The following is a 22,931-nucleotide window of genomic DNA, read 5'->3' as shown; positions in this document are numbered from 1 at the left end:
TGCCTGAGCATCAGGAAGAGAGAAAGGGAGAGAATGAGAGGAAGTGCTGGGAAGCCCAAACCAAATTTTGTTTCCATTCTGCGCTGTTCTTAGATTTGGGCACCCTTCTGTTAACTCTTGTCTCGTTGCAAAATTGAAATGGTATAGCTGCAATGACTAGCAGAAACATGGGCACCCCAACAATAACTCAGTGTGCCTGGAACAAACCAAGGCTGCAGCCTAATGAACCATTTTGCAGCTTTTGCATGCCAATAATCAAAATTCCTCCTGAAGGAAAACTGGTCTGTTCAAGGGACTCTGCTGTAGCAGCTGCCCACCGCTCCCTGTATTATGGTTCTTTCCCTAAAGAGCGACCCCTCTGAAGAGGGGGGATAGGGGAGCACACCAACAGAGTACATCTTGCTACCCAGTGTTTGGTAGCTACACAATCCTAGCAATTGGTAGGGAATCAGAGAGGGAATCCATCTCCCCTTTTCTCTCCCGTGAGTCTTTTTGAACTAGCTGATCTGTGTGGAGGCCAAACCCATGGGCACCTGCCCCCCAGAGGCCCCAGCCCCTCCAGGTGTCCGTGCCCTGCAGGAAGGACAGACAACTGCTGCTGCGAGAGGAGAAAAATGGGATTGCGAAATGGCCGGCGCTGCCAGGAAGCCTGGATATCAGCAGCAGCACAGTTCCCTTCAGCTGGGCTGCCTGCCCCTCTGGTGGTGGTCCTGTCCTGCCCCAAACCGTGGGGCCACCAGCCATCGAGGCGGGGAGGCTTTTGGGACGGCGAGTTCTTCTGGCAGGCCCGGGAGGTGATTTGCCAGCTGGAGCTGTCAGCAAGCGCCAGTTTGCTGCTGCAGGGGGATGTTTGGGTAATGCAGGAACTCCCATGTTGGAAACAGCATTAATACCCTTGGCCCACACTTTGAGAAGGTCTGGTCCTCGGTTTTGACTTTTATTTTGTGTGAGGACCCTACTGCCAACTCCCACAAACAGGGAAAAAGCATTTCCCAGCCTGAAACTCCCCAGCCCATGAGAAAGCCTTTGGCAGAGCCTCCTCCTTGGGGCTCCTCTTTGCGCTTTGCTCATGCACACCAGCACTTCCACACATGCAGAGAGGGAAGCTCTGCCCCTCTGCAGCTCCTCGGGGCTCTGCAAACTGCATCGACATGGGCTCAGGGGAATGAAGCACAGACAAGGAATATAACTATCCAGGAGCCTAAAAAGAAGGAGCTTTAAAGCCCTCTGTAATTTTTTCAACAGACGATCTGTTTCTGCTCTTATTTTGTAACGTTTCATGTGGAGTCCTCGCCCCTGTCCAATTTTCTGAGGGTATTTGGAAGCCTGTCGGCTCCCGCACAGAAGGCAGGGAGCAGAGCCAGCGCGGTGTCACGGAGGGGTCACTGCTTCCTGGGCTTCCTGTTTATTTTGGGAAGGGGTCACCCGGCCAGCCGGCCGCTCTGCCTGCGCCCCGGGAAGCCCCCGGCCACCACATTCCTGCCCCCCTCGCCCGGGGCTGCAGACAATTGCTGACTGTGGCTCGAAATGCAGAGCACCAAGGCGGGGTGTAAATGGGATAACCCGACATGCCTATTTACTCAGCCTGGGGATAAGGGGCGGAAGCTTTTCCACATCAATTGCCCTTTCTTCTGGTATCTGGAAGTGTCTCTCTGAAGTTTTTCGTTCTCTTCGGAGGGTAGTAACCTCTGAATTTCTCAAGTGTTTCCATGATCTTTTCCTCGCTGCTTTTTTTTTCTACTTCTACTTGAAAAAAGGGCATAAAGTCAACTGCGCTGTTAAAAACAGAATTGTCTCCCTTTTTAAAGAAAGCATGCAAATTTTTCTCCAAACTGCCTAGAGCAGAGCCCACCAATGGAGTAGAAGCTGTAGCACACAGGCTCTTGCTCACAGTGCGAGTCCCTGGTAACTCGCCCTGACCAGGCTGTCTAGAGCAAAGCGTCGGAGCAGAATAGCAGCGTCTCCATATTTTGGGACATATCCATGAATGAATGGTAAACAATTGTCCTATTGCTGTTTCCTCTTCTAGGCAGGCTCTGCTTAGATGCTTTGCAGCTCTTCAAAAGTTAACACCAAGCAGCAGCATTCAGTGCAGCTGTCTTCAAGGAGTTAATAAAAGGCCCCACGTATGGGAAACAGCAGACACTGAGTAGCTGCTCGAGTCCCTCTCGATCCTCTGGCACGTCCTGCCTCACACTGAGCGAGTGCACTGACCTCTCTCCGGCCTCGGTGGAGTATTTCTGTGCCAGTGGCTCTGTCAGCTCCTGCCATCAGCAGTCGGCTCCAGGCTGCAGGGCAGCCGTCAGCACGCCGCTGATGAGCAGCTCTTGGGGAAGCATGCTCTCATCCTGCAAGCCCAGAAGTGCACACAGCTTTACATTCGTAGTGATGCTCCTGTGGATAAAGTTGTAACTGGTTGTAAACATCTGCAGGATCAGTGGCTTACCATGAGCCTGTCCGAACCCTATTTATGTCAACACTCTGTGCCTGATGACACCCTCATTTGCACAGTATCTTTTTTCCCCCTTATAGCACTAGATTAAACATTGTTGGCCCAGAGTCACCTGCATGTGACTAAATCCAAAACTTCAAGGACTATTCCCAGACTCTCCTCTCTCAGTTCTGAGAGAGCAACTTCCATAATTCATTATGAATCAATGAAGGAGAGCTGGTAGCATCCTTCAGCATAATTGCCCTTCTTGTCTTGACTCTGGCCATTTTGATGTTACCCTGCAGGACTTCTGCCACAACAGGAGGATGCAAATAAGAGCCATGGAGGAAGCAGTATCTGCTGGAGAAGGATGTGAGACAGCCTCAGTCAGAAGGGAAAGAAGAATGCCAAGGGCAGAGGTGATCAAGTGAGGAGCACTGGTTTGGACACAGAGGAAGGGCAGGCCCCATGGGGGATAGGTACGTGGGTGAAGTGCAGGCTGGTGCAACAGTTCTGGGACAGGGGTCTGCACGCAATCACTGCTGCCAGTGCAGAAGATAAGAGGGATAAAACCCTGCAGGGAGGAAGAGAAACACAGCAAGATCTCGGTGTGGTTCATTGACAAAAGCAAAAAAACACATTGTAAGAAGGGGGATGGCATTGATGTGGGGGTGGCAAACAGAGTTCATCTCAAAGAGCTGCCCCATTACAACCTTTCCTCTCCCCTCCTTCCCTCACCCATGACACTGGGCACACCGGGACAAGACAAGATCCACACTGTACTGGACCCCCATCCATGCCATCATGGTGCTCCTTGCTCAGGGGCTGCCCCAGACCTTCCCAGCCTTGCACCCACAAGACACTGTCCAGCACTCGCTGCTCCTATCTATAGCCTTGGTGTGTTGCAGCAAGGGGCGTTTCGCAGAGATCCAGCACAAAGGGATGGCTTCTGTTTCAAAAAAGAGAAAAAAACCAAGAGACAAATGCATTATTTGTTCGATTCCTGTGCAGTTACTGTTGTAACAGTCAGCAGCTTTGAGGTATTTTTTTTTGTGATTTGATACATAAACCACATTTCCTATGTAGCACTGCCACTATTTTTTTATCAGGTTTTTGACATTGAGCTTGGCAACATGATTTTGTTGGGTTTTTTTCCTTTTCCACCAGAATGAATTCAAAGGCAGCAAATGCGGCAAAACCAGAATACTGCTCATCTTGACTTTTCCACGCAGCTAGTTTTCATTAAAAATAAAGGAAAATAAATACAGATCACATTTTCTGTTCTGCAGTTAAAAGCCTGCCACAGCTCAAAGCTTTGCTTTCTTCTTACCCTGCAGCCTGGCTCAGCTAGCACTCCAGCTCTGCTCATGATCTGAAATGCGCAAACACACTGTTTCTTGGCTTTCCACCAGTATATATAAATATATGTAATTTTTTCCTTCGGAGAACCTGGAGGCAAAAGCAAGAGGGCAAAGGAGTACGTGACTAAAACATCCAAACTTCCTCTTTCATAAGACATCACATGATGAAGTGCAATTACAATTCCTGCCTTGTCCCTGCCAATTGCAGGCGCATTGCCTCACCCGAGAAACCCGGCTTCTTCCCCCGCCCCGTGTGTGTTTGTGAGTGTGTGTGTGGAGGCAGCGATCGCTGCAGCCGGCTTGGCGAGGCTCCAGCTTCGGGCTGGAGAAAGAGGGCAGTGGGTGGAAGACGAAAACAAAGATCTGTTTACTTAGCTTGCATGGATAAATCGTCTTTCCAGCCGGGGAGGGGAGGAGGGAAGAGAAACAGCTTTAAAGGACTTTGATGCAATGTGAAAGGAGGGCTGCTCGGGAAAAGCGAGCCGATGTTAACCCTTGGTTCTCCGGGAGCCACGGCAGGCTGCCCCTTCTCCTTGCTCCTGCCCTCCGTCCCCGGCCGCCGCCTCAGGGCCGCCGGGACCTGTGAGGGCTCCGGGGGCGGCTCCCGGGGTAGCAGCCCCGGCCGCCGCAACGACGAACTGGGGGCCGGGGCTGACTTTTATTTCGCCTATGTACAACCCGGCGCCTCCAGGGCGCCCGGCCGGCCGTGCATTGCAAAGTCACCCAACCTGGCACGGGGGCCGGCGCTGCAGCCAGCGCCAGGACGAGCAGGAGCCGGGGCAGGGGGAGGCGAGGCCTCCCCACAGACCCGGGGCGCACGGGCGGCCGCCACACGCAGTCCCCGGGCCCGGCGGGCGGCGCGGGGCGAGAGGGAGCGGCTCTGCCCCGGTGTCCGCCTCACGGGGACACTCTGCCCCCGGTGTCCGCCCGACGCCCCTCGGCAGCCCGGCCGGGCAGGGGCAGCGGAGCGGCGGCGCTGGTGGCGGGCCCGGCCCCGCAGCGCCGTCGGGCGGCCCCCAGCCGCGGGGAGGCACCTCCCGGCGACCGCCACGGACGTCAGAGCTTCCCCGGCCCCGGCCGGCTCCCGCCTCCCGCCCTCTTTCCCTCCCTCCTCCGTAACCTACATAACGCCGTGGGAAGGGCGGCTGGAGCACGGCTGTCGGGGGGAGCAGCCTCCGCCGTGTTCACCCTGCACGGGCAAAGGCGTACAGCCGACCGTACGTGCAGGGATGTGCCCGGTGAGGGGCTGCTTCGCCTCCCGTGGCACACGAGGAGAGAGAACACCCTCTCTTGCTCCCTCCCTTGCCCCCATGCCGTGTTTCAGTGAGGGTGCAGGTGACGGATGAGCGATTCACAGCGTGGAAGGGGGTCGGGGAAACAGGTTTTTGTTTTTTGGGAACGAGACGGTGTGTGCTTAGTCTGTGTGAATTTCGCTAATCTGCATTAGAGAACTGCTGGTTTGTGGTTTAAAATGACAGGAAATCTAGAACGTCCTATTTCCTGTGCACAAATGACAACAGTTAAGAGAAAAAAAAAAAAAAAAAAAAAAAGCTGGGTAATCGTTACATTTATTTCTATGGTGCCTCCTGCTCCGGCGGGGAGAACAAAGCCGAGCACCGCTCGGCGGGGCGCCGGCCCCTGCCCGGACGTGGCGATGACCGGCCCGGCGGGGGGAACCTCGGAGCTGCGGGGCGCGCCCGGGGCGCCGCGTCCAAGGTCACGGGGGAGGGGGTGCACTGAGTCCCGCACTGCGGGAGGCGCTCCGCGCACCGCTGCGCCCACCGTTGGGAAGTTTCGGCAAAGCCCCTCGGCGGTGAGGGAAATAGTAATACACCCAACAATAATAAAAATAAAATCAGAAAAGAAGGAGGGAGCTGCAGGGCACCCCCGCCCCTCGCCTTGTCCCTCTCCGCTCCCACAGCCCTCCCCGGGGCCGATGCGAGGCGGGGGCGCGGCGGCCCCCCGGCGGCAGGAGGAACCCCCGGTGCCGGTGGCGGGGGCGCGGGCAGGGGCCGGGGCTGGGATCGCGGCGGCGGCGGCGGCGGGGCGGGGGCGCCCATCGCGCAGGCGCGGCCGGCACTGTCGAAGAATCGTAGCGGCGGCGCGCAGAGGCGGCGGTGGCGGCTGGAGCCCGGCACGGCGCCGCCGCCAGCCCCGGCCCCGGCCCCCGTGGCAGTCCCCGCCCCGCCCGCCCCGCCGCGCCGCGCCGGCCCCCGCCGCCCCGCGCCGCCCCGTAGTAGCCAGAGAGCGGGGGAGCCGTGCGGGCGGCAGCGGCCGCAGCCCTGCGCCAGCCGCGCGGCGGAGATGCGCGTCCCCGCCGCCCTGTGAGCGCCGCCGGCGGAGACGGCGACGGGAGCGGCGTTCCCCGCAGCGGCTCTGCCTGCCGGGGCGCCCGCCGCGCCCCGCTCCAGCGCACGGAAGAGGAAGGCGAGGGGGAGGGGGCCCGGCGGACGGTCCCGCTGCGGCCGCGGCTCCCGAGCCTGCCCGTCGGGACTCCGGTGACGAGGGGCGGAGGAGGCAGCGGCCGAAGCCGGAGCGGGGGGCGCTCGCCGCTGCCCCGGGGCCGGGACATGTCGTCGGCGGCGGTGGCGGCTGCTTCCCGCAGGCAGTCGTGCTACCTGTGCGATCTGCCCCGCATGCCCTGGGCCATGATCTGGGACTTCACCGAGCCCGTCTGCCGGGGCTGCGTCAACTACGAGGGCGCCGACCGCGTGGAGTTCGTCATCGACACGGCGCGGCAGCTAAAGCGGGCGCACGGCTGCTTCCCCGAGGGCCGGGCCCCGCCACCGCCCCACGCCAAGCAGCCTCCGCTCTCCGCCAAGGAGCTCCTGGCGCAGCAGCAGCAGCTCGGCCACCCCTCGGCGGCGGAGGCGGCGGCGCGGCCCCCGCCGCAGCCCCTGGAGCGCTACTCGCTGGCGGCCGAGCGGCCGCCGCCCCGCCTGGGCGCCGAGTACGGCGGCGGCCGGCAGGTCAACGGGATCCTGGTGCCCAACGGCTTCCCCAAGCCCGAGGAGCCGCCCGAGCTCAACCGGCAGAGCCCGAACCCGCGGCGGACGCACGCCGTGCCGCCCACCCTGGTGCCGCTGGTGAACGGCGCCGGGCTCCCCGCCGCCATCGGCGGTCTGGGCAGCCGCGCCGCCGCCGCGGCCGCCGCCTCGCTGGCCGCCATCTCCGCCGCGCCCGCCCCCATGGCCGTGCCCGTGCCCCAGCAGCCGGCGGCGGCGGCGCAGGCGGCGGCGCAAGCGGCCGGGCAGCCCGGCGAGCTGGGGCACAAGCGCCCCGGCTCCGTCTCCTCCTCCTCCTCCTCCTCGGGTGGCGGCGGCGGCGCGGCGGGGGAGCACGACAGCGGCGCCAAGGAGAAGCGCGGCTCCGCCGAGAGCCTGCCGGCGGCGGCGGCGGCGGAGCTGGCCGCGGAGGGCAAGGGTCGGCCGGGCTCCGAGCAGGAGTGGCTGGCCAAGCCCAAGACAGTGCGGGACACGCTGCTGGCCCTGCACCAGCACGGGAGCCACACCGTGGCCCCCTTCGACAGCAAATTCAAGAAGGAGCCGGGCATGGCGGGCGGCAGGCTGCTGGGCTACGAGACCAACGGCTCCGTGGCCAAACCAGGTAAGGAGCGGGGATCGGGGGACGGCGGGGCGGGAGGGGTGGCTCTCCAGGGATATGCGGGGCGGGGGATGCCGGGCGGGTTTGGGCGTGCGGGGCGGCGGCCCGGCCGCTTGGGTGGCCGGGTGCCCGGGGGGCGGCCGGGGCCAGGCGTTTCCGCGGTTGCTCGGCGATGCGTTGTGACTGCGCTGCCTTCTCACCCTCCTCCTTCCCCCCTCCTCTGCCTCTGCAGGGGCCCGGGCCGCCCGGAAGAGGAAGCCTTCCCCCGAGCCCGAGGGCGAGGCTGGACCCCCGAAGATCAACGGGGAGGTGCAGCCCTGGCTGCCCGCCCCGTCGGAAGGGATGAAGCTGCCGCTGACGGGCACCCCCTTCATGTCGCCCCCGCCGCCCACCGCCTCGCCCCACTCCAACCGGACCACGCCGCCCGAGGCGGCACAGAACGGCCAGTCCCCCATGGCCGCCCTCATTCTAGTGGCGGACAATGCCGGGGGCAACCACGCCTCCAAAGACGCCAGCCAGGTCCACTCCACCACGCGGAGGAACAGCAGCAGCCCCCCCTCGCCCTCCGCCATGAACCAAAGAAGGCTGGGCTCCGGCAGGGAGGTGCCGGGCCAGGGGGCCAACGCGGCGGCGGCGGGCGGCCTGGAGCCCGTGCACCCCGCCAGCCTGCCGGACTCGTCCCTCGCCGCCAGCGTCCCGTTGTGTTGTACCCTGTGCCACGAGCGCCTGGAAGACACCCACTTCGTGCAGTGCCCCTCCGTCCCCTCGCACAAGTTCTGCTTCCCCTGCTCCCGGCAGAGCATCAAGCAGCAGGGAGCCAGTGGGGAGGTGTATTGCCCCAGCGGGGAGAAGTGTCCCCTGGTCGGCTCCAACGTCCCCTGGGCCTTCATGCAAGGGGAGATCGCCACCATCCTGGCCGGAGATGTGAAAGTGAAAAAGGAGAGGGACTCGTGACTCGCCTGCGCTCGCTGCCCGACGTCACCTTGAACTCGAACTGCTCGAATTCTGTATATATCTATAAATATATATATATAAATATATATATATATATCTCCAAGACAAGGGAAATGTAGACTTCATAAACATGGCTGTATAATTTTGATTTTTTTGAATACATTGTGTTTCTATATTTTTTTGAAGACAAAAGGTATGTACTTATTATAAAGGCATTTCTTCTAATTCTTCTCTCTTTTTTTTCTGTTTCGTTTTTTCTTTTTTTCCCTTTTGTTATAGCAACTATTTGTTGTGCTTCCCTGGTGACAGTTACTGTTCAATGTAGGCTGTGACTTGCGCTGCTTTTTTTAGAGAGCACTTGGCAAACCAGAAATGCTTCTAGCTGTATTTGTATGCACTTGTTTCTTCTGTTTTTTCTTTTCTTTTCTTTTTTTTTTTTTTTTTTAATGCCAAATACACTTTCTGACATTGTAAAGATTGCCTTACTGTCTGTGATTCCTTATTCCTGGCCCCTGTCCTGTAGAGCTGGTCGCATGCAGGCTTGGTCTGAGGCAGCTGGGGACAAGAGTGGCTGGCCAAGGCAGGCGTGCCCTTTGCATCCCTCCGGCCGGGCGAGCTTAGGGAGCAGGAGGGCTTTCTCCCAGGAGTGCGTGGCTCGGGTTGCGAAGGAAGATCCTCCAGATCCAGTCCCGAATTGCTCACTGATTCTCGAGGGAAGTTGCCACCAGAGTAGGATGTGGAGAGGTGTCCAAGAGGCGCTGTTGAGTTAGGGATTTCTGGGTTTGTTTGTTTTTGGTTTGGTGTTTTGTTTTGTTTTGTTTTGTTTTCTAAGGCAAAGTTGACCGCAGTTCTCGTGATCAGTTCTAAGATTACAAGACTGCATTTATTTACCAGTTGCATACCATAACATGGAATTTTGATAACGAACTTAGTTACATGATTGGCAAAGGTGCCAATGTAGCACTGCCATTTTTGAAGGTCTTCAGTGTCATTTGTGGGGCTTTTGTGTCTTTGGACAAAGCTGGGGATGTGGGGAAGAGACTCTCTTTTATTTTACTTTAATTTTCAGATAGCGCATATGGATTTTGATTTTGCTTACCAGTCACCTCTGGTGCTGTTGCTATTGTTACTATCGCTGACCCGGTATTTCCAAGTAGTGGCAGGTACGGTGTGGTACAGTGACAGCAGTGACTGAGGCTCTGCCAAATTGCCCGCGGGCATATCAGTGACAGCCCAAATGTGGGTGGAGGAAACTGTAATTTCCTTATTACGTATGCTTGAAACAAACCTACTGCTATTCTTTGAAAATGAAAATATAAACTGGTTGAAATGAAAGCAATTAGGGCTGCACATAATGGCCCTGGCCCTGCCTTTTAAGCTACTTTGGAGAACTCTTTTGTAAAGCCACTTCTTTTGATCACGCTTCTGCATCACCAAGCAGACTTCTAAAATCAATAAATCATTGGTTACCAGAAATAGTTCAAGTCTAATAGTGATGTTTTTGTGCTGTTTATAGTTCATTGGCAACGCTGCAGCTGTACGAGCCCTTCTGTCGAGGTGTTTATAACTCGGTTATGTGCGGTTGTTTCTGAGCTAAAGGGTGGCGAGGTCGTCCCTTCCCAGGGACCAGCTAATAAACACTTCCAGTATCAGAAGAGAAGGAGGAAAAATCTGTTCAGCCAACTATAAAATTGAAGATTTTTGGGTGCTTTTTACTCAACTGTTCTTATTGTGATAATGTTCAAACTGCAATTTAATGCAGAGAATTTTTTTTTTTTGGGGAAGACTACTTTTTTTTAAAAAGAAAAGAAATGGTCATTATTAGTATTTGAAGATCAGAACTGCACATGCACAGTAATTTTCTATGAAGTGTTTAATGAGCACACCCACTACATTGTGTTCCATATTACAGGTCAATGTAATATTAGATAAGACTTGCATGATAAACAAATTCATTGAGTCAATATTACGCTTTAAAACTTATAGTCAAGATTGGTGTCTTATGTAAACACATTTAGCCAATTTGAAGAAAACGCACATTATATATATATATACCTATATATATACCTATATATAAAAAATTGCCAACTGTAAAGGATTCTTTGGAACCACTATGATCTGTGTAAATGTGTATTTAGGCACTTTATTAAAAAAAATGAAATTTGAGCTGATAGATGGTAACAAGTTCTTCAAAGTTGCTTGGCATAGTACCTTACATGGGATGAAGTTCATGTTTTTGATTAAGGCGGTTTCCCTACACTTAAACAGGAAGCCAAACTGAATTCCAAAGCCTGCCTAAAAGAGCCCCCCCCCTTTTGTGTCATCAGGTGTCCCAGCTGTGAGCGTGCCGAGGGTGAGACCTGCTCCTGACAAAGTACACCCTTGTTTGGGGCCGAGGGACACTGGTGTGAGAGGCCTGTAGGGAAGCACACCTTCCTCCTCCTCCTCCTCTTCCTCCTGCCAGCCGCCCTCTCCTGCAGCTCTGGGACTCCTGGAGAGGATGGAAACTCCCCAGCCAGTGATGCCAGGCAGTGGCCCAGAAACAACATAGATGGAAAAGAAATGGCACACGGTGGCTATGCTCACTCAGCTGACTTGGAGCCCCCAGCCAAGTCTGATCTCCACCATAAAACTTTAGAACTGCTAAAGAAAAACAAACAAAATGAAACAAACAAACAAACAAAAAAAACCACCAAAAACCCCAAAAGAATTTAAAAAAAAATGGAGGGTGTTCATACATAGCTCATTTTTCTCACATTGAATGTTGCTTTTTCCTTTTGGTTGCTTTGCTCAATTACAATAATACTCCAGTGGATTCTTCCTTTGTTACTACTTCCTGGGCTTTTTTCTTTTTTTTTTTTTTCCTATTATTTTGAAGTGCTTCAGCTGCAACAGTGCTACTGTTAATATTCCTTTTTAAACTTTTTAAAAGGTGATACTGTAACTTGTGTAGGATTAAAAGTGTTTTAATGAAGAATGTGTGATTACTATTTTTTTCCAACACACTTCCATTACTTTTTTTTCAAAGATACTTTTTCCTGGCAGATTTTTTTCAACTGCACAGTGCTTTTGTTGATAGCTGCTGAAAACTAACCTGCTGCCAGTTTGGCATTTTATGGGTTCCCTTTTTTTTTTTTTTTTTTTTTCCTGACACTAAGCGTTAGGAAACTAGGAACTTTAAATACTTACTGCATTTTTTGTATATATAAAAAAAGGAAGAAAGAAAACTTGAAAAAGCTATAGTTGTACAATATTATTTTAATTTTTTTTTAATACTGTCCTGACGTTTATTTGTAAACAGACAGCAGGAGAAGAAGGGATGCATGGAGCTGGTGGGTGCTGCCCTGTGCCTGGGTCCCAGGGGTGGGAAAGGTGCCACACAAGGGAGGCTGTGACCGCCTTTGCAGTGGCCTCAGGAAACCTGGTATGTTTGGGAGCTCTCTTTTTAGACGTGCTGTAAACCAGGCCATGGCAACCGCGTGTTTTTATGAACTAGCACTTAGGCAAAGGGTATAAATACATTTGAGAGTGCTCTCTAGTGGCTTGTTATGTCAACAGAGCCCCTGGATCCTTTCCTTCTGCACCCGGGCCAAGCCCTGCTTGCCTGTCTGTCCAGCTGGCAGAGTGGTGGCTCTCGGTGGCACAGGATGGGACACTGCTCTGGGGACACCCAGCCATCCGCCCTGCTGGTTGCCCCCACTCCATGTGTCCAACTGCCCCCAAAGCAGTGTGGTACACCCCATGTGCAGCTGCAGCACCCACACCAACACAGCATCTCCTCAGGAGGGAGGAGAAATCACTGGATCATGTGGAAATGAATGGCACCAGGTGTGGCTGAGCTGTTTGGAGCCCTGACTCCCCTGCTTCACTCCAACAGAGCTGTGTCCAGTCATTAGGCTTGAAAAGGCTCAGCCCTCAGCATTTCACGTTTCTCCTCCTTGAGCATTTGCATTTAGGTAGCTGCAGCTGCATCTCCTGAAAAATTGAAAAAAAATCACCCAAACTCAACCACCACCTTTCCTCAAGTGGGCTCTTGTCTCTATAGACACCATAGGTCCAGCCCAGTATGAACTGCCTCCAGTGTATGCTCCCATAGGATAGGAAAGGAAAGGAAAGGAAAGGAAAGGAAAGGAAAGGAAAGGAAAGGAAAGGAAAGGAAAGGAAAGGAAAGGAAAGGAAAGGAAAAAGAGAAAGAAAGGAAAAAAGGAAAGAGGAAAGATAAAAGAAAGGAAAGAAAAGAAAGAAAGGAGGAAAGAAAGAAAAGAAAAGAAAAGAAAAGAAAAGAAAAGAAAAGAAAAGAAAAGAAAAGAAAAGAAAAGAAAAGAAGAAAAGAAAAAGAAAAGAAAGAAGAAAAAAAAAAGAAAAGAAAAGAAAAGAAAAGAAAAGAAAAGGAAAGAAAGAAAGAAAGAAAGAAAGAAAGAAAGAAAGAAAGAAAGAAAGAAAGAAAGAAAGAAAGAAAGAAAAGAAAGATTGTTTCCCTGTTAAAAGAGATGTGCTTGGGCAGTGCGTGGCTGCCCCTCCTGCAGTCGGTGCATGCAGCCAGTGACCTTTGCCATTTGCTAGGCATGGCCATGGAACAGCACAGCTGCCCTGCCCTGATCCCATGCAGGCCAGCAGTATTCCTGAGCCGTCCTCCTTCCCCTGCCCTTTGTTCCCAGGAGCAGATGCCTTTCCTCTGCCAGGGCCAAGGTCAGGCAGTGCTAGAAGCAGATGAATGAAGTGCCTGCTTATCCACTTCATCACCCAGAGCTGCAGCTCTGCTCCAGAGGTAACTCTTTCAGTGCCTCCGGATAGCCTCTGCAGTATGCCACGGGTTTGAGCACTAACTGTGGGGTTCAGCTTCTATGGAATGGTTCCAAATTCTCATGGAACTCCCTGAGAGGCTGAACTCTCCCTCCTGGGAAAGCAGGCACACTGACATCTCCCACAGAAAGTTCCCAGGTGCATGTTAGTGCCCATATGGCTGTCTTGCTGGCTGGCACAGGTACACCGAAGATGGGGTGACAGCTCTGCAGGTATTTTTAGACATCACCTAGCTTTGCTTTTCTTTCTGCCACTCCAGAGCTGGTTTTGTAGAGACTGGAATAGAAGAGTGCATGCTAAGCCCCGAAATGTTGCATCAAATTGAAAACCCCTATAAAACAAACTTACAGAGAAACCAGAAGTGCTCATAGAAGCTTCTCATAGGTGTTTCTTCATCTCATCACCTCTGACTCAGCAAACACCACAAGAAACACCCTTGCCCATTAGCTCCCATCTGCAGCAGCACTGGGCCAAGTGTGAGAACCTGCCCTGCCTGGCACAGCACCCATCCATTCCCCATCTCGGGGTCCCCCTGGCTGCCCCCAACCTGCTGCCTCCTGCCCTGGTGGTCCCTCATTCCATCCTGGGGTGCCATGTCCAGGGCTGGGGATGTCCTTCTGGATGGGGGGCTGTGGCTTCCCTGAGAAATAAATCCTGGGGAGCCTCCAGTGTGGAGGCACCTTGGAGGTGTTCAAGGCCAGGTTATTTGGGGCTCTGAGCAACCAGATCTATTGGAAAGTGTCCCTGCCCATGGCAAGGAGTTGAAATGAGATGCTCTTCAATGTCCCCTTTCAATCCAAACCATTCTCTGAGTCTATGATTTTCAGCTGCTGCCTCCGGGAAGGAGGATATTCACTCTTCACTGCCAAAATGCCAAGTCTGCATTGTCTTTTGCCCTCTTTCACTATAAAACTCTTATTTCCCCCACCCACTGCCAGCCCAGAGAAGCCTCATGCTGTTTCCTTCTTTTCTTTTTAGCAACCCTTTAAAACAACCAGGAGATGTACCCAGAGATTGAAAGGGCTGTTGGTTCACCAGGTTGCTTCCTTGCAGGGACAGCAATTATTGCACCAGTTCCCACATGGCTGGGTGGGAATGGGGCTGCTGGGGGAAGTGTGCAGGTGAGGGGTTTTGGGGAGCCCCAGCTGCAATGGGGGCCTCACCCTGCCACCCACTCAGCCAGGGGCACAAGAGAGCAACTGGACCTTCCCCTTCTTCCTCACCTGGTTTTGGGAGTTTTTTCCTTCTTTTCGCATCTTAGTGAGCTGAAGGAGATCTGATTTTTTTTTTTTTTTTTGAGGAGGAGGTAGCACAGTTTGAGTAGACACCCTTAATTTTTTTCAATTATTGTTTTCTCCAATAATTTTCTAATCCTTTTTTATAGGTGTGTCATATTCTCCAACTGTATGTAGAAAGGGGCTTACAGATATTAGACAAAAACTGCATAACACAATGAGGCTTTTAATTTTGTTTGTCCGGAATTACTTATAAGTTTTGGGTTTTTTCTGTCTACCTTATTCAGGTACTGTTAAACACTAAGAGCAATTAATTTTCTCTTTTTAGATGTCTCACCCCTCAGCTGAAAGTCAGAAAAATCTAAAATCAGGGTACTGATGAAAGACTTCAATGTAAGCAGAGAAAGGTGATGCTGAATATTATGTTTCTTTCACTTCACAAAAATTGGGAAATAAATCAGCTTCTGCACACTGACTCATGCCTTTGTAGATCCTACTTCAGAAATTGCAGTGAAGACAAACCAGCATAAGGACGACTTTTTCCATCACACTTTCATAACTATTCATACTGTAATAATTTAAAAAATCCAAATACTGGGTTCCCAGTGATTTTGTGGTGGTGATTAAATAGGATTCTATCCATCTTCCCCATGAGAATACAATTAGGGCAACCTACCCTACAGAAATTACAGAGGAAAGGTGTTATTTTCCTTGCAGAAAGTACCATGCTGTCTTTATTAACTCTGGGCAACACAACACATCATGCAGTAATGGCTCTGGGTATGGGCTTCCCTGTACCTGGAAAGAAGGGGGCTGGATTGGCCCAGCTGGGGCTTTAACTTGCCCTAATGCATTCAAAAATTCTGCTTAGACATCCATTCTGCTTTTCTTGCAGGATTCAAGCCATGATAAACATGTTTAGATGTGCTTTTTAATTAGTATTTTGATGTTTATTTTCATACTGAGAGCTCTTCCATTTTTGTAGGCCCTCTGCTTTGCTTTGGAGAGACAAATAACCTGTGCCCTTAACTGAACCAGCTCCTTATGCTCTCAATTAATTTTTTTATAATCCAAATGGTTATTTTATCTTACCAGCTCTGCTTCTTTGGGTTACTCTGGCCCTTTGTCCAGACTTCTTTGTCTGACCATGACTTGTGAAGGTGAATGACTGATTTCAGCTCCTCTCCTGCACAACTGGGGTATTTCCTGAAGTCTGCTTGTTAATGGGGAGGCTCTCCAGCTATTAAGGCTTTCTGGGAATGGTGGAGCACTCTGGGTGGTTAGTCATCTGGCCTCTGGCCGCCCTCTGGGAGGGCTCACAGCAAGGGCTCTGGGATTTGGTGTGCTCCTGGCTCTGGTGGAAGGTGTGAACCAGCCATGCTGCTTCCCGGTTGCCTTCTGAGCAGGAACATTTTGAATTGCAGCAGCAGTGTGTGTTTCTTTACCCTGTGTCACAAAAGTTTCCTGACATTTAGTGTTTTGGGGTGGATCCCTTCCTTTTCTGTGAAGGGTGCCAATTTCAGTGGTGCTTTTGATGGATAACAGTCCATGAAGAGCTGGAACAACACCAATAAATGTGGTTTGTGTAGGAAAGTTTCCGGGTTCCCTTTTTAGCTGCTCCTTGGCTGCAGAGGGACAGGACAGGAGCCCCAGCCCTGCCAGCCTTCCCTTCTCCCTTCCCCTGCTGCCAGGGGCACCTTCCTGCTGGGAGAGCCTTGGGAGGTGCCTGTCTGAGAGGGTTGGGTCTCCCTGTATTGACCCTGCTCACTGTGTGCAGCCTCAGGGCTTGTCTGAGCTCTCTCCAAGGAGCTCTGAAGACACACTGTGCCCATTTCTTCTGACTGTGATGGTGCATTCACCCCATTCCTCTGGAGCACTTTGTGATCTTAGGGATCCCTATCAGGCCTTGGGCTCCGTATAAAGAGCTGGCCAATGAAGCATCCCTAAATTGTACCAGGAGCTCTTGCATGGCCAGGGGGGTGAAAAGAGCAGGAATAATCAGCCATTCCCTGACAGCCTTGGAACTTTCCCTGCCTGAATTGTAGTCAGTGTGGAATGCTATTAGTACTGGATTTCAGAAAATTCCAGCAATTACTGACCCAGATTGTGTCCAGGATGGAAATTTGTTGATTACTGAAGGCAGTCATCTCACAGCCCTATGGACAGCGGTCCAGTGTAAGGCCCTTGGAGCTCATCTGGACTCCAGCAGGCTGCCACCAGTATCTCACTGAGTGGGACACCTTTTGGAGCTCATAGACCCTCGAGTTTGCAAAGTTCTGAGGACCATCAAGGAAAGCTGACAACAGGCCTGGACTGAAACCCTGCATTCCTTGAGGCTCAACCCTTGCCTGCTGAGAGATGCCAAGATACTTGGAGTGACTGTTTCGCTGAACTCGCAGTAAATAGAAAGGGTGGTTCCTTACTGTCACCTTCTTGAAAAGGGACAAAGTGGAATAGGAACATCTTGTAATCCTCAGGTTAACTGAAATACTCACCAGGGAGAGGCTGGTGAAGGCAGCCTGAATTTGGTCCCTCTTGTTTAGCTGATACATGGCGTGCTCCTCCAGGTGCCCTTCCTCCCATCACTGCTCAGTAACCAAGTTTTGGGCTTTGCCATGGTACCCACAAGTGTATCAGTCAGGGTCCAAATTGCTGTTGGGCAAGAGTGGTTCAAGAAAATGGTGAGCATAACTTGTGAGACAGTGTCATCTGGGCTTCATTTGCTTTTAAGATGGGGTTAAGAAAGGTAAATTAAGGGTGAATTTCCTCACCAAGGAAAAAGCAAAGTTCATCTCTTAGGGACTGAATTGCTGACCCTTAGTTTAAAAACCAAAACAGAAAAAGCAAAGTTTTTCTTTTGGAATCTGTTCTTCTAATTCTAAACTGGATTCCATCCTGCCAACAGCTCTGTCATTGACTTCATCAGCTCCATGGGAGCATTCCAATGAGTAAAGTTTCACCAGAAATGTGAGAAGAATCAGGACTTAAATGTAAATTATGAGTTATGGCACAGACAGTTCTGCTTTAATTATTTATAAGAAATCATTTTGTTATAAATAGGTTTTTCAGTTAAATGTATTGCTAGCATTACCTTGTTACTTATCCATAATTAATTAAATCATTGCAGATTTCTGTTATTTTAATTTCCATAAACTATAAATAATTCAGAAGAAATGTTGGTTCTTTCAGGGTACTTTGTATGTTCAGATAAGGCAGAAGAGCAATCTGGACCTGAGCAAAGCAAAATTTCTCCATCCTCAACTTTTTCACAACCATGTCTTCAGAAAAACTGTGAAGGAAATGGGCAGGGGTTGGCCAATGATTGGCCAAATAAAACGCTGGGTCCTGTGCCCAGCATTGCAGGGCTTTGTCTCCAAGTTGGGCAAATCTTGGCTACTTTTCAGAATAATCAGAAGGAAGTGCAGAACTGAAGGAGTGAAAGACTTGATCCACTTGGTTTGGCTTTGCTCCACAGCATTTGTTTCCCTTCAAGCAAAAGCAAAAGTGGTTTTGTTGTCACTGCAAGTTCAATTTGCCTTTTGAAAAATGAGCAGGAAATGTTGTTGAAAAATTCACACTTAAACTAACTTTAGAAATGTTTTTCAAGTTCATTTACCTGGGAAATACCATCCTTGCTCATGAATAACATGAGAAAAACATCATGTTTCCAAGCAGAATCTCACAAGTATTTTAAGACTTTGCTCATTGGTGCTGGCATCTCACTGCTTTATAATAAATAGGAAAGGCTGGGAGAATTTCTTGAAGCCATTTATTACTGCTGCTGTCTCCTCAGCAGTGTCTTAATGGAATTTTTGTGAGTTCTTGGATGCAAACAATGTCAGGATCAGGGGTGGGGGCAGCTGGACTTCTCTGTTATCCTCAAGCCCACTGGAGAGCTGGTGAAGGCAGGAGCTGGGGCAAGAAGCACAGCTGGGTCAGGCACAATTATGATAGACTCAGGAATTGCTTCAAAGTTAAGGAAAAGAATAAGCTGGAGAACTGAGCCGGAGTAGTGAGCTTCATTTGAATCATTGGATATGCTCTCCAAGAGGTTTTCTGTCTGCTGGCATGTCTGTGCTGAATGTGTGCACTGGCATCTGAGGAAACCATGGGGAATAGGCTGACCTTGTTATAGCTGTGCAGCATGAAGGAGTCCTGTGGCTGGTCTCAATATCATTTTCCTGCTGGGGGGAGGTAGGGAAGCACCAAAGGGCTGTGCAGGGCCAAGGCAGCGCATTTTGGCACTCACTGGGCAGGGGAGGATTGCAAGGGGGTAGCACCACCTCCATCATGAGGCACCACGAGGTGCATGGAAAAGGCCTGTTCAGAGAGAGGAGGGCTGAGAAATGTCCTGCATGCAGAGAGGTGAGTGGCATCCCTGCACCCCAGACAGCACAGGCTCCTGCCAGTTCTTCCTTCCTCCCTCACTCAAAGTTATTGGAGGAGAAGATGGAGCTGAGAGGAAAGAGCACAGGGATTGGAACCTGTCATGCAACCTGTATTGTAGGAGGTGGTTATGGTGCCCCTGCATTGGCTTGGCCACATGATACATGCAGCTCTGTGCCACATGCCTGGCATGCAGCTGTCTGACTTTCCTTTGGCTGCAGTCACCCAGGGCACCCCAGCATCCAGGTTTCTTGTTCTTCTTTCATGTCTAATGGAGCTACCCTTGGTTATTGCCAGGAGAGGGAGGTTTGTTGGATGTGATCCTCGTCAGGAGGCAGTTGGATGCTGGTGACATCTCTTCTCTCCCCTTGCTGGTGCTCAGCCAGATCTGGGCTCCCTCTCCATGCCCAGAGCTATTAAACACAGCCACCCCATGGATATCACCTGTGGGATAAGCAGCAGCTCACCAGGCCCCACAATGTTCTCCTTTCCCCCAAGCTGAAGTGGCTGTGCACGTACAGCAGCACAGCAGAGATGGGGACCTTGGAGAGTCAGAACAGGTCTGTTGAGTTGGGCAGGAGGAGGCAGGGGCCTCCTGACAAAAGAGCACGGTTCGGTTTCTCCGTCTGGCAGACGGCAACAAAACGATGTTGTTCTTGTTCTGGAGAGTTCCCCAACCATGTAGAGAGTGGCACAGGGGATGGAGCTGCAATATGATGCCTCTCCAACTGAGTGCAGCCTGGAGAGTGAAGCTTATAGCAGCAGTTGGGGCCATTAACTCTCTAATCTCCTCCTTTTCATTACAGTGGAGCCTCTGAGCTTTGTGTTACACCATTTGCCTGTGGCAGTATCCTGAAGAGATGAGACTCCACTGAGATTAATAAAAAGGAAATGATTTGTTGGAAAATTAGTGGCTCAGACATATGGAGTTTTGTGCAGAGGCACATCACTGCCCACTGCAACGGGCACAAGAGACCTGCTGTGAAACCCAGTGCTCCTATGGACACAGCACGCTGTGGCTGCCTGCCTCCTCCCTGCTCCAGCTTCCCTGGGGAAGGCAAACTCTGCCTGACTTTCTGGTATAGCCATGACCTGTCCTGCATCAGGCTTTTTTGGCTGCTGGGTGCTATCAAGTTTTCCAGATGGCTGCTTGCTGTGAGGGGGCTGCCTTGTAGTGGGGCAGGGACTGCAGGCCCAGGGACAGGGGCTCTCCCTGATGCAGTGCCCCAGTTTTAGGGGCAGCTGGTGGGTGGCCAGAGCTGTAGTCAGCTCTGGTCCTTCACTCTTTTTTATTTTCTACAAAAAAGGATGCTCTTCCTCTTTCAGGCAAGGTGCCTACTAGTGTGGAGCCCTGTTTCCCTCATACCCCTTTTTCAGCTCAAAAGGGCTGCTGCCTTGTGATGTGCCAGCCTTTCCAGAGCCCCAGTCATGGCCCATGAGCCAGCTACAATTGTTCCAGGCTGAGCAAACCTCCAAAGGTGGCACTTGCCCACTGTCCTCATTGTGCTTACACTACTGCTGGTGCACTGGAGACCTGTGTGTGTGTGCATGAGCAGTGGCACAAGAGAAGTGTGTGTGTCAATAAGCAGTGGCACAAGAGAAGTGTGTGTGCATGAGCAGTGGCACAAGACAAATAAGTGGTGCCAAAGTGAGGCCAGGCAGGGAGACACTGCTGTCTAAGCAGCAGTGCGGGGTAGGGCTGGTTTCAGAGCCTGCAAAACCTCCCTGTGTTTCTTCTTCCATCACCAGCCCACCATCACAGAGGATCTGTTGTAGAGGTGTGGACTCAGCATGCCCCTTGCCTGCTGGAGTTCGGAGGGGATCCCCAGCAGAGCCAGCTTGCTTTCCCTTCATTCTCCTTTTGTGTGCCCTTCCATCCCATTTTTTTTCCCCTTTAAAGCAGATGGGAAAAACTGGGTTTAGAGGTCAATAACCCTGCTATGTCTGTACATATGGGGTGGGGGGAACAGTCTCCCCCCAGCCCCAGGGAGCCCTGGTTCCCCTCCAGGAATGGCATTGCAGGCAGGAGTAAGCGAACAAGAAGAAATTGCCATGACTTAGCAAGAGGTCATGCAGAAAGATCCATGCTGGCAGACGAGACAGTGTGCTAAAGATAACTGTTTGACAAACTATATTTACTCTCCCTTTCTGGGAGGACTTACAGGGGATTTGGAGCATTGTGCTAATATAAGCCATCCAGTGCCTGCGGTGGAGGAAGCGCCTACTCCGGGTTTCTTTGCGCTTGTGTCTTTACAAGCCTTGAGAGGGGACGCTGCTGAAATTAGCCTTGTCTCCTAATTGTATTCTTGGGAATGCTAATCAGCAGGCTTGTTCTTCCCACCAGCAGCAACTGGGCAGCAATACTGTGTGATCAAATGCAGCTGCTTCCCTCCCCAGCACCTCCATTTCCCTTGCCAGCAGCACAAGTTGTGCCTGCCCATGTTCCTTGCTACCGGCACGGAAGGTGACCCACTTTGGAGGCTCTCAGAGCCAGGGAAAAGCCCATTGTCCAGATTTTCTGGATGTTCTGGGAAAGCTCCGGGCTGCAGCTGGCTCTCTGCCTTCCAGAACACCCACCTAAACAAAGGCAATGGGGGGTAGTGCCGGACAAAGCGACAAAAGAGAGAATCCTTCTAAACAGTCATGACTTTTCAGCTGATACTCAGTAAGCTTTCCATCACACAGGAAAAGAGGCACTTGAGATTTTGAGTATGCAGTAACCATGACAAATACAGAAGTACAAAAACAGCTCTAGGCAGCTAGAAAGAACAATAGCGAACAAACAAATTAGCCATCTGCACCATCTCTAGCTCCTGAAAGTAAACATAAACACAGACCCACACTGAAAAAGGACTGTACTAATAGTAAATTAATTAGCTCTACCAGCTAATTAGCAGCAGGGGGTGAGGGGCAGGGCCCAGAGGAGCAGGTTTCTCCCGGCCTCCCTTCAGGTTGGGCCTCTGGGCACAAGAAAAACTCTCCTGAGGCTCGGGGAGTAAGGATCAGATCACCAGGGTGCTCCCATTGTGAGTGACAGCAGGAGTGACACTGTGGAAAATCTTCACCCTGGGGGGAGGGGAAGAGAATGTCCAGCATTCATATTTCAGAGACTTCCTTTCCCAAGCCCCAGCCAGAGAGGGTCTTGTGATCCTTCCTCTCTCCTCTTCTTCAGGCACAGCAGGGTGTTGGGAAGTTTATAAATACTAGCAACTGTTTGCTCTAATCCAGCTTTGACCATAGGGATAAGTAGTACACCAGGCTCTTCTTTCCTTACTCCCAATTTATCCCTGATTGACTTGCCCATCCTGTGGCTACCATTCATAATACTCAGCTTTCTTCGTTTCTTACTGATGGCTCCTTATATGCCAAACACCCACAGAGAGCTGCCTTAAAAAAAAACATCTTGAGAGGCAGAGGCACCATAGTGGTGTGGGGAAGCTGGGGGAATCAGTGCAGCCCTTTTGGGAGCTTTATGCCTCTCTGTTCTGCATAGTGGGTGTGTTACTCCAGGGAAGAGTGAGGAGGAATGGGATTTGGTAATAAACTACCTCTTTATTGTGAGAGCCTGAACTCCTCTGCAGTGTGAAGACCAAGCCCTGCAAAGGATATCTGTTATGTTCTCAAGAAAGGGAGCCATGTCCTAAGTGCTGCAATCCAGAGCTGTGCTCCTCACAGCCACCTCAGAGGTCAGTGTGCAGTGCTGCATCCCACCAGCTGGGAAAGGCAGTGATAGGACATGTCTCCATGGACACTTTGCTGACTGGCTTCCACTTCTGAGTCCCCTAGGCTGTCCCCAGCTCCTGTGACAGGTGCAAGGGCTGTGTGTGACCTGCATTGCTCACCTCAGGGGATATGAAGACGAGAAGCTATGCAAGGCATGCTTGCAAAGTCACATTGCCTTCTCATTGCTGGCGAACTCTGCAGGCACAGAGGAATTTGCTGTTACTGTAAAGTTCTGCACTAGCTGTGCTTAATCACATCCCTTTGGGGAGGGCACAAGAGAGTGAAACTTGAGTTGGGGGCACAGATTAGGAGAGCAATGCAGACTGGAGGAGAAAACAAACACACCCATGAAAGGTTGGCCTAAAATCTGTCACTGTCAGAGAAAGAGCAACAGCCCCATCTGTCTAATAGCACATACCATTGGGGTAGGAACTC

The 22,931-nt window shown here is 51.7% G+C and overlaps 1 protein-coding gene and 1 long non-coding RNA gene across 2 annotated transcripts; one reads left to right on the top strand and one right to left on the bottom strand.

Moving 5' to 3' along the window:
* Positions 1-2,126: 2,126 nt before the first annotated feature.
* LOC141728537 (uncharacterized) lies at positions 2,127-5,289 on the bottom strand. The gene is made up of 3 exons (XR_012579576.1): positions 4,917-5,289; positions 3,762-3,880; positions 2,127-3,380 (listed from the first exon to the last, which is right to left on the bottom strand). It is a non-coding gene; the product is annotated as an uncharacterized LOC141728537 (long non-coding RNA).
* Positions 5,290-6,223: 934 nt separating this feature from the next.
* IRF2BP2 (interferon regulatory factor 2 binding protein 2) lies at positions 6,224-9,989 on the top strand. Its single transcript, XM_074537498.1, has 2 exons — positions 6,224-7,398; positions 7,628-9,989. Exons 1-2 carry the CDS (start codon positions 6,363-6,365, stop codon positions 8,347-8,349), a joined length of 1,758 nt encoding a protein of 585 aa, XP_074393599.1. The 5' UTR covers positions 6,224-6,362; the 3' UTR covers positions 8,350-9,989.
* Positions 9,990-22,931: the final 12,942 nt, after the last annotated feature.

Source organism: Zonotrichia albicollis, chromosome 3, assembly GCF_047830755.1.
Source record: "Zonotrichia albicollis isolate bZonAlb1 chromosome 3, bZonAlb1.hap1, whole genome shotgun sequence".
Lineage (NCBI taxonomy): Eukaryota > Metazoa > Chordata > Aves > Passeriformes > Passerellidae > Zonotrichia > Zonotrichia albicollis.
This window is presented reverse-complemented; position numbering and strand designations above follow the sequence as displayed.

Excerpts from the sequence above, each read along its gene's own strand:
- IRF2BP2 (XM_074537498.1), top strand. The coding sequence starts at position 6,363 with ATGTCGTCGGCGGCGGTGGCGGCTGCTTCCCGCAGGCAGTCGTGCTAC. Across the intron at positions 7,399-7,627 it reads CGGCTCCGTGGCCAAACCAG|GGGCCCGGGCCGCCCGGAAG; the intron begins GTAAGGAGCGGG and ends CTGCCTCTGCAG.